Below are 10,839 nucleotides of genomic sequence, written 5' to 3' on the forward strand. Positions count from 1 at the left end.
AAATACTTACCTGTGACCCAGCCATCAAGTTTTAAAACATTATTACTGTTTAAAAAACGAAATTTTATGAAATGATATTAATTTATAATTAAGTACAATATTTTTTTAGTAAATATTTTACAAAAATTGCAAACTTGTAACTTACACTATTACAAAGAAATAAAATATGATTTTAGATGTATTTGTTGTATCAAAAAATTTGATTATAATTTTCATAAAATTTATAATGTAATGCGTATCATGCATATTTAGAAATGTTATAGTTTTCGTTGTAATAATTATCAAAAATTATACCCTATTTCTGTTTACAATTAGACTCTTGTATCCAAACATTCTTGTAACTAATATTCAATCGCTCTTACTGTATGTGGACGCTAAAAACTTATTATATTTATAATCGATATTTAGTGTTGCTATACTGCTCTTTTTAAATACTATAGACAATAAGGACCTCTATAGCGTCACGAAGTGATTATGTAATGCTGGCATCCATAAATTTTCAAGGCTGATTATTTCTTCTTTATCCTTTTAATAAAATCATTATGAATAATAGTAGTAAATAATGTTACACAAGTACAATATTTCTTTTGTTTTAATATTGTTTGCTTTAAAATAAATTACTATTATATGCGCAGTTGTGAGTCATTTCCGGTTAAAGAAAAAATAACTTTTTACATGTCTGACAAAGGTAATTTTATTAGAAGAACGTTTTTAAAAATAAACATTGCGATAAATAAAAATAAATAAATATTATATTTGTCTTATTTGTCATATTTGACAATTTTAATCAAATCTGTCACCAAAGATTTGTAAATATATTTGGATATGCCAAGGAAATGACACAGGTATATCTGCGCGGAAAGGATTTAAAACGGAATGAAAACTAACTAAAATCAATAGCTTCACATGGAGATCGTAGTTCGAATATTGCGGTTTTTTAAATCCAACATAATTATATTAGCGATACTATCTTATATATGCTAATATTATGACTAACGGCCACTAATTTCAATAATGATCTTTATGACAAATTTCATATCAATCAGGGTATAAGCTAAGGGTAATCAATAACATTTCATGATGTTTTAGTTGAAACACTTTTAGATAAGTCGGACATATTTTTGAAATAGATGCAGATGTAGCGGCATGAATTTATGTTTAAACTTACTTGTGAAAATATTTGGACGTTTGATAGAAGTAAACTCAGAAACAGCTCAACAGAATTGGATGAAATGTAGTAAACACATAGATCATGTTCTGTAATAACTTCCACTATAACGATATGAAACTCTTCTCACTTCCATACATATGTAATGAAATTGTAACAGGCGGATGTCTGTACAGTATAAGAGGAACAGAAACCATAAGAACAACATTTTAAGGTGTTTATCTGTCTCTATGTTTGTACACGCGTCACGCTAAAGCAATTGAATAAAATTTAATGTAGTTTACTCCGATATATTGCTAGTGATCTAACTTAAAATATAGGCTTAATTTTATCTCAGGAACTTGCTCCCATAGGGAATGATTAAGTGTTTTAATGCCTGGTAGCTCTATCTTATTCGAGTGCGCGTTGTGGATCCATCTTACATACTTTAATCTATGGTTTTGCAGAGGGCGAATTACTTGGATTCTCTCGAACATAGTCAACGCTAGCCACTGGGCGGCGAATCTTTGGAATATCCTCAAATGTCCATTGTCAATTGTCACTGATAAGCAGTGTCCAGAGTTGCCTAATCATACAATGGAATACATAAACTGGAGTAATTGAAAGACGTATTTCAATACGTAGCGTAACTTAACGTAACGTAGTTCACTAATTATTAAAAATAGTGACTTGACAACATTCAATTGATTTTGCACTGATTTATCTGATATATTGTTTTAGTATAAACCGTAATTACAGTGGAAGAACACTTTTTTAAATTTGATTAAAAAGGTTAATTTGTTCTGAAAAGCAAAAGCCACAGTTATGTTTGTTTAGAGGACTGTAAAATAGATTTTCCCCTTGAAAATAAATAAAAGTATTAGTATCAGATTTGTGGTTGTAAAATCATAGTGCCCTGCCGTGCCATAGAGCCGTGCTCGGGGAAAGTGGTTGCCGAATTTCGACTACAAACTACTTTATCAGCTCATGAGTACATATTACGATTGTTTTTCAAAATTTATAATTTTCAAAACTTTTGTAAGATCATTTTTGTTATGTACACGTGGCTGTATAATTTTAACGATTGTAGTCTGGTAATTTGACTATTATCAGTTGTCAATGTTTATTTATTGAGTTGACAAATGAAAAGTGAGTACCTACCAATGACTAAATATAAATTTATCATTGGTACCTACTTAGTTTACGGCATAGAGTAAAGTAATATAGATGAAAGTTTACGGTCTATGTTAGGCAGTGCTCTATGTACTGGAATTTTATATTATACATTTGAGTATTTCAATGCCTGTGGTTTTTTAGTAACTTTTTTATGCGGTATTATTATTACATACAGTAGCGAAAACACCCATAGATAAAGTGGTTCATCCATCATATAAAGAAGTAGAATTTATGTACATTTTGCAAGTTTATGCATTTTGCGTAATATCAGCTAGTGTGCCCCTACTCTGCTTGCAAATATCACAATATTAGAGTGCATATTGCATTGAATAGAAATACGTAAAGTGAAAAAATTGGCGGGATTTTAAGTGTTCTTTTTTTAAAATGTATTCGAGAAGCTCCTTTAGTGGTGTCATAGAAGATATTCCAGATATTTTCGTGGATAATTTCATGGATACGAATAAAAAAGCTTATTTCTTAAGTCATTGTCACACCGATCACACAGAAGGCCTGTATAGATTCAAATTGGTTAACGATATGGCCAGGAATGGCGCCAAAATATATATGACTGAAGAGTCCATGAAAATTGTTATATATGAAGCAGAGAAAAGAGAAATTATGAAATTGGCGATTCTATACAATCTTTGAAACTCGGTAAGTGTTATTCACGTAAAAAGGTTAAAATTTAGATTTTTAACGAGATTTTGAGGTCGCAAGTGGTGACAAATAGTAGAATTATGGTCTGATGCTCTCCCGAGAGAGAAATTTGGAATTAAAAAAACTGGTAAAATCCGTAAAATAGTTTTATTTCAATGTCTAACATTCGCGTTAACATAAGAAATCATTAAATTATGCTATCTGATTAAAAATACATATTTTAGCTGTTTTTTTTTTCTATCTAATTTTCCAAAAAAAAATTGTGCTATATTAGGAGAGGCACAGACCAGTATGTGGCTTCATTTAATAATGCAATGTATACAAAGACAGTAAACTATATAGTTAGTTATAGACTGGACTTAAGTGCCAAATTTTTTCTTCAAGTTATTAATAATTGGTAATAAGTCACTGACTTATTTGAAATGTTTGTGTGACAAGATGTCAGCATCCATAGATATTAATACAAAAATAATCTTATATATAAAATTCTCATGTCACAATGTTTGTCTCCGTACTCCTCTGAAACGGCTTTACCGATTTTAACTAAATTTTGCATGCATATTCAGTAGGTCTGAGAATCGGCTAACATCTATTTTTCATACCCCTAAGTGTTAAGGGTTGTCCACCCTTAACATTTTTTTTTTTTGTAAAAAAAAATGTTAAGGGTAAAACAAAGTCCCCCGCTGCATCTGTCTGCCTGAACGTGTTAAACTCAAAACTACCCAACATATTAAGATGAAATTTGGTATGGAACAGTTTGAGACCCTGGGAAGAACATAGGCTCCCGGAAACTACTACTTTTATAACGGAAAACTTTAGCCTGAAAAACTTTATAACGCGGGCGGAGCCGCGGGCAAAAGCTAGTATATATATAAATTCACAGAAAATAGGCTAATATTTGCATTAAAAACATGAAAATCACGATAGTAAAAAAATATGAAGTATTTTACATTGAGTAACCATCACACAAGTGCAAAATTTTTGTATGACAATCTTCCCAATGTCCGTTCTATATAATCTTAGAACTCTTTGAATATCTACAGGGTCATTTTGACATTGCGTTACTAAATGAAACCACATACTCATTTTCACCTTTGCGGACATTGTGCCAAAAAACATCAATTAATAATGAATACTTTTATCAAAAACTAGCTTTTGCCCGCGGCTCCGCCCGCGTTATAAAGTTTTTCAGGCTAAAGTTTTCCGTTATAAAAGTAGTAGTTTCCCGGGAGCCTATGTTCTTCCCAGGGTCTCAAACTGTCTCCATACCAAATTTCATCTTAATACGTTGGGTAGTTTTTGAGTTTAACACGTTCAGACAGACAGATGCAGCGGGGGACTTTATTTTATAATATATTTTTGTAGAAATTTTTAAGAGGAACAATCCCGTCATACATCATTGCTACATAACTTTAACCGTTTACGCAGCGCACGCAACAGAAGCTCTCAAAACTAATAATTTTTCCCCGTTTTTGCAACATGTTTCATTACTGCTCCACTCCTATTGGTCATAGCGTGATGATATTATACCCTATGGGCCTATAGCACTCCAGGAACAAAGGGCTATCCAACACAAAAACTATTTTTCAGTTTGAACCGATAGTTCCTGAGATTAGCCATTACTGCTCCGCTCCTATTGGGTATAGCGTGATGATATATAGCCTATAGCACTCCACGAACAAAGGGCTATCCAACGCAAAAAGAATTTTTCAGTTTGGACCGCTAGTTCCTGAGATTATCCATTACTGCTCCGCTCCTATTGGGTATAGCGTGATGATATATAGCCTATAGCACTCCACGAATAAAGAGCTATCCAACGCAAAAAGAATTTTTCAGTTTGGACCGGTAGTTCCTGAGATTAGCGCGTTCAAACAAACAAACAAACAAACTCTTCAGCTTTATATAATAGTATAGATTCAGATTTTACATTAATGATTTTTTTATCATTTTATAGTTTAATATAAATATGCTGTGTGTGTGGGTGTATTTATGACTGAAAGTATGATGTGACCACTTCAACATATTCTCTTTGAGTAGTAGTAGTGACATTAGGGTGCGTAAAATTAAAATTACTTTTTATTAACATTTATTTTGTTTGAAACTTACACTTTATTATTTTACATCTATGGCTCAAGTAACTTATTGTAGATTCAAGTAGATAGTATGTGGTTTCATTTAGTAACGCAATCGAAATGACCCTGTATATGTTAATTTTGCAGGCACCACAACAGTAACAGTGGGCGATCAGCACATTGAAGTGACCTTAATCCCCGCAGGTCACTGCATTGGCTCAGTCATGTTCCTATTCAGAATACCAAACAAGACCATTCTATACACTGGAGACTTTAGAATCCGCCAAAATGACGTTCACAAATACTTACAACTTCACAAGAAGGGGGATCCGATTAAAATTGATGTGATGTACGTCGACACTACATTTATAGACCATGACCATCCTGAATTTGCTAAAAGAAGCGACAGTGTTGAAGAAATGTTGGAGAATATTGATGTATGGTTGAAAGAGGATGAGTATAACAGAGTAGCAATCCATACTTCAGCGGAATATGGTTATGAATTTGTGTTCAATAAAATTTACAAGCGTTTGGGGGAGAAAGTGGCTGTTGATGGGGGTATATGGCAGTTGTATAAGTGAGTAATATATATAATATAATAAAACAAAGTCCCCTTTTCTGTCTGTATTTTATTGGTTTTCTCGTCTGGAAAGGTTATAGGCTACTTACAAGATACAAAAGATAGTTCTTAATAAAGATGTTAACTAGTAAGGCCCCTGTAGGAATTTTTGAGCTATTCATTTTGAAATGTTTGGTAACAAATCAGATAGCAGACTACTCTTGGCGGACAAATGTAAATGCGTTGGCTATGAGGGTGAATGAACAGAGTGCTGTGTAGTGCACACACTTGTGCATTATAATATCTCCTGCGCCTGATCTCTCCGGTCCTGTCGGATGCCCTCTCACCGGACTATGAGAAGGAACAGAGAGTGATTGTGTATTGCACACACTTGTGCACTATAATATCTCCTACAAGGCTGATCTCCGTTGATTCATAAGTGTATTTCCTTTCAGGTGTTTCCCAGATCTACTCCCAGCCTTGAAAAACGATGACAATGATCCAAAAATACATCTATGTAGACGGATATGGGATAAAAATGATTGTAAACATAACAATAACATACAAAACAGATACCTATCGGTGTTTTTCTCAGCAAGATCTTGGAAGAATTATGACGAAGAGACAAAATCCTGCGAGATTTCTGGCCCAGACGTGATCAAAGTATTGTACGCAACGCATTGTAGTAGAAGTGAATTGCTGTACTTCGTAAATTATTTGGATCCAGTGAAGATCATTGGATTTCCGAATCCCTATGTTCCTAGAATCAAGGAAACCAATTATAAGGACAGGTGAGATGAACAAACCGACAGATGCCATTGACAATTTTAAAATGTAAACGTGCCTAAAATTAAAATACCGTTTATTAATTTTTCTTCTCTGAGTTCGATTATGTATTTTTTATATAATATTGATACTTTATTTCGAAGAAAAAAATAAAAAATTGATAAATGCTTGATGACGTCATACATACGGTGAATGAAGTTGTTCCTTGGTCCACCTTACTAATTATTTAAAAAACTAAGACACCGTTTGTCAATGTCAATATTACAATAGGTACGTCTCACCTTTCACTTTCAAAGAGAGAGAGAGAAACAAAAATAACTGTCACATCACTTCATTTTTACTGCAAAGCAAAGGTTATTACGTCTTGAGCCGTATATATGACGTCATTTGGTGCTTACGTCATTTCAGAATAAAACAAAATTCAAAGTGAAAATCATGAATGAAAATATCAGAGTTTTGAAAAAAGAAAAAATATGGGTTTCATAATTTAAGCTCTAGTTTCATAAAATATAAACATTTTAGTATGTTGAAAAAATGAAATGTTTTCAATTAACACTATGCTAACTTGAAAATGGCAACTTTAAAAATAAGATAAATTTCATAATACTAGAGATTTCTTAATAAGCGTTTCGTGTAATACAAGTATTCTTCATTTTATAGCAAAAAAGAGTTTTAGTAAACTTATAAATGATAAAGAAATAATAATTTTGCATTGTAACAGAAATTAGCCAAAAATAGATTTAGCGTAGTGTTAATTGTTGGTATCGAAATACTCATTGTTGGTACATTTAATAATAAATACTGCTTTATTCATCACGTAGGCGAACATACTAGCGCTTATAAGAGGTACATGACAATATTTATTACTTAAATTAAGTAGCTTATATAACTACAGACATTTTATATTGGTCATAAAATAAATGAAACAGTACAAAGTAAACAAAGAAACCGAATCGGGCTGGCAGGAAAGAAAAAATAAAATGATGTATATATGTATTTTTAAATAAACAATGAGGGAGAAACGCGTCGCGATCCTCACCGGTGAGGACAATAAAAGCCCTAGCCTAAGTAACCTACCAGCCTTTCACTAGCTACCTTTAGACATGAATTTATTTTATAATAATAATAATATCAGCCCTGTATTATATACTTGTCTACTGCTGAGCACGGGCCTCCTCTACTACTGAGAGGGATTAGGCCTTAGTCCACCACGCTGTATTGCGGATTGGTAGACTTCACACACCTTCGAAGTTCCTATAGAGAACTTCTCAGATGTACAGGTTTCCTCACGATGTTTCCCTTCACCGTTAAAGCGAACGATAATTCACAAAGAATACACACATGATTTTAGAAAAGTCAGAGGTGTGTGCCCTTGGGATTTGAACCTGCGGACATTCGTCTCGGCAGTCCGTTCCACACCCAACTAGGCTATCACCGCTTTTTAATTTATTTTATGTCCAATATAAATTTTCTTTAGTTTATATAAATTACGCGACTTTATCTAAGTAATAATTAATTATTCTCATATACCTTGACTTATTATAAGCGCAACTATGTTTGCTCATGACATGAATAAAGCATTTTATTTATTTTTCTTTTTAAAAGTAATGTTGTCAGTACAAGAAAATTGTTCCAATTTTTAAAAGATACGATATTTTTAATTTTCATGTTCGGGTTATTGTTCAACGAATTTTATTCAATTGTACTTCATTTCAGCTTTACTCCTTCACCGAAGAAGAAGAAGTTAGAGGCAGCAGAAGAAGTGACGGTGAAGAGAAAAGTTGACAGAAAACTGTTAGAAGAAATGTTTGGGGTTTGATTAGTCTTTGACCATGTCATACTCTTAATGAAATAATGACCTATTTCAAAATTGCCAATTTGTGAGAATCGTCAAACAACCAATTTCTGTTTGCGACCTTTTAGTTTTTTCCCTTTTTTTCATGCGGTTTCATTTTTACCTATCTTTAATAAGCTCAATTTTATAGCAACTTAAAAAAAAGGTAGCAAACAAAAATTAGTTTTCCGACGACTGCCACAAATTATCAATTTTGGAATAGGTCATTATTTTATTAAGAGTGCGATGTAGATACCACGCTAAGTGCTTCTTGCTGTGAAGAAAAAATGTGTTAATGTTACTAATAAGTAGTCCATTTCATGCACGCACACAACTAAATCTTAAACATAGTTTATGTATGACTGCCTTGGTGGCATAGTTTTAATTGTACAAGGTATGTTTACCACGCTGAGGTCCTGGGTTCGAGTCCCGGATTAGTTCAAAATAATAGTGACTGGGTTTAAATTCCATTTTAGAAATTACTCAGTCGCAGTTCGGAATAAGTTGGTGTGATATCTCTGTGTCACGTAAAGCCGTTGGTCCTGATCTCTCCAGTCATGTCGTCTCACCGGACTATGAGAAGGAACAGAGAGTGCTTGTGTATTGCACACGCTTATACACTATAATATTTCCTGGCTGGTCTCCGTTGAGATTGGCCGCCAAAGAAATTCGGCTATGATTGATTAATTCATACACGCTATGACAGTTTTTATTGTGTATCATCATTCGATCAGCATTTGATTTTATTCTTTGGCATAAAGATCATACTAGTCGCGCCTTTTTATTATCTACCCGTCATTTTGAATAAACGATTCCAATAGTCAAGTGCGTCGCCAGCTGATGGCCGGGGGGAGTGGGGGGGGGGGGGGAAGTTTGTATGAAGAATGAGAAAAGTATGAATTGTAGGTAAAGTCGAGAGCACGTGTTCCTCCACCACTACCGCTTTAACAATGACAGAGGAGAGCGTAATTGAGCGTACGGAATATTAGGAATGGAATTGGTGAATTCAATGGAGTTTCGATGTACGGGAATGATCGATCAAGCAAGTCGAGTTAAAGACTTAGGACTTTGGTTGCTTTTCTTTTGTGCGACTTTTTTAGAATCTCTAGGGAGGGGGGGCACCTGCATATCCGTGACCCCCCACCCCCATCCTTGGCGATGCCCGTGCCCTTTCGATATTTAAAAAACGCTCCAATCACAGCAGTGTTTTTTGACATTACAAATGAGTTATTTTGATTGGTTCGTTCAGAATACGGATTGAAGATTGACATTGGGATCGGTTATTGAATACGGTTAAATGTAATTTGAAAACATATTTTATATTTTTAATGTATTTTTTATATCAAGTTTGTGTATGCTTTTTTATTATAAAATTATATTTTGTCATACCCAAGGGTGCAATCACAAAAATATGTGATTTTTTGAATTTCAACTAAGTTTAATTGAAACTTGATTATATAAAATGAATTATTTTTCACTTATTTTAAGTGATAAAATTATGTTTAATTTTATATATTTTTATGTTTAAATACATCACAAAACGCTCTCAAATTAGCATTTAAAATAGACGCTATTATAAACAGAATATCTTAAGTCGTATCATACGGATTTTTACAGATTTTGTTTATTAAACGCTAACTTGGCTGAGAACAAGCACTTAAATTACCACTTAAGCTTCGTTTATTACAGTTCAATAAATTATTGTCTACTTGAGATCCTACTCAAACATGAGATTGATTTATTAATACGACACTAAGTTTAGTATATTAGGACATAAAAACATTCTAAATGGACATAAGAATGAATTGGAAAATGAAATTGTGATTCGGTCTGTGATAATACTAAAGACTGGTTGAAATAATGTGCTTATTTACGCAATTTTCGTTCAGCAGAGATAAGAACAAAATATCTAGTTAATTATTCTATTCCCCTAATTCATAGACGTTATTTATCTAAGGACGGAGCATTGCTGTGATAACAAGTCTGTTTCTCAGCTTTGTTTATCTGACAGCTAACTAGATTCAAGTTGTATCTCAATATTAGTCAATCACAACGCCCCTATGTCTACGCACTGCGAAGGCTGCCATGCCGTCAGCACTAAGAAACAAACTTGCTGTCATAGCGATGCTCCGTATGTTTAGTTGTTTTTGTAGGCGATTTAATTTTTATTAGACAAGATACGATGGAATTGGTTTCATTCATGAAACATTTCAAGAAATGTATCTATTTTATATTATAAAAATATATGCAATTATCCATAAATACATTGTTTTTTATTATTACAAAAGTCAGTGATGGTTTCTTAATAACAATATAATTTGAGTAGACATTAGGTACAGTCTTTCTTATGAACTTGTTTTAGCATTAAATAGCTGTCAAAAACATCACCGGTTCCTAGTTTAAACCTTAAGAGGCAAGATGGCGGGTTTTGACTTACAGCTGATCAAGTAAATTTGTGTTTTAACTAAGCATAGCTTTGCGTAATTTTTATAAGTAAGACTAAGTTGCTAAGAGAAAAATATTTTTAAAAATCCACTCAGGCGTACATGATGGGGATCTGATGCCCTGCGCAGACTTGCGTGGTATCCATACAAATATTTTGAGGCAG

The 10,839-nt window shown here is 33.2% G+C and overlaps 1 protein-coding gene across 2 annotated transcripts; it reads left to right on the forward strand.

The window, feature by feature from the left end:
* The first annotated feature begins 2,300 nt into the window (after window positions 1-2,300).
* On the forward strand, window positions 2,301-10,495 carry LOC115453431 (protein artemis). Of its 2 annotated transcripts, none has more exons than XM_037446794.1 (4): window positions 2,301-2,977; window positions 5,200-5,629; window positions 6,067-6,402; window positions 8,114-10,495. In XM_037446794.1, exons 2-4 carry the CDS (start codon window positions 5,277-5,279, stop codon window positions 8,214-8,216), a joined length of 792 nt encoding a protein of 263 aa, XP_037302691.1. In that variant the 5' UTR covers window positions 2,301-2,977; window positions 5,200-5,276; the 3' UTR covers window positions 8,217-10,495. The 2 variants fall into 2 exon arrangements, with proteins under 2 accessions (XP_037302691.1, XP_037302736.1); XM_037446839.1 differs by lacking the exon at window positions 2,301-2,977 and adding an exon at window positions 5,015-5,033.
* The last annotated feature ends 344 nt before the right edge of the window (window positions 10,496-10,839 follow it).

The sequence above is a fragment of the Manduca sexta genome, chromosome 1 (genome assembly GCF_014839805.1).
Source record: "Manduca sexta isolate Smith_Timp_Sample1 chromosome 1, JHU_Msex_v1.0, whole genome shotgun sequence".
NCBI classification, from domain to species: domain Eukaryota; kingdom Metazoa; phylum Arthropoda; class Insecta; order Lepidoptera; family Sphingidae; genus Manduca; species Manduca sexta.

What these genes read in the sequence shown, in the direction of transcription:
- LOC115453431 (XM_037446794.1), top strand. Translation starts at nt 5,277, where the DNA reads ATGTTCCTATTCAGAATACCAAACAAGACCATTCTATACACTGGAGAC. An exon ending in GGTATATGGCAGTTGTATAA is followed by an intron (nt 5,630 to 6,066) that starts GTGAGTAATATA and finishes ATTTCCTTTCAG; the next exon opens with GTGTTTCCCAGATCTACTCC. An exon ending in GAAACCAATTATAAGGACAG is followed by an intron (nt 6,403 to 8,113) that starts GTGAGATGAACA and finishes ACTTCATTTCAG; the next exon opens with CTTTACTCCTTCACCGAAGA.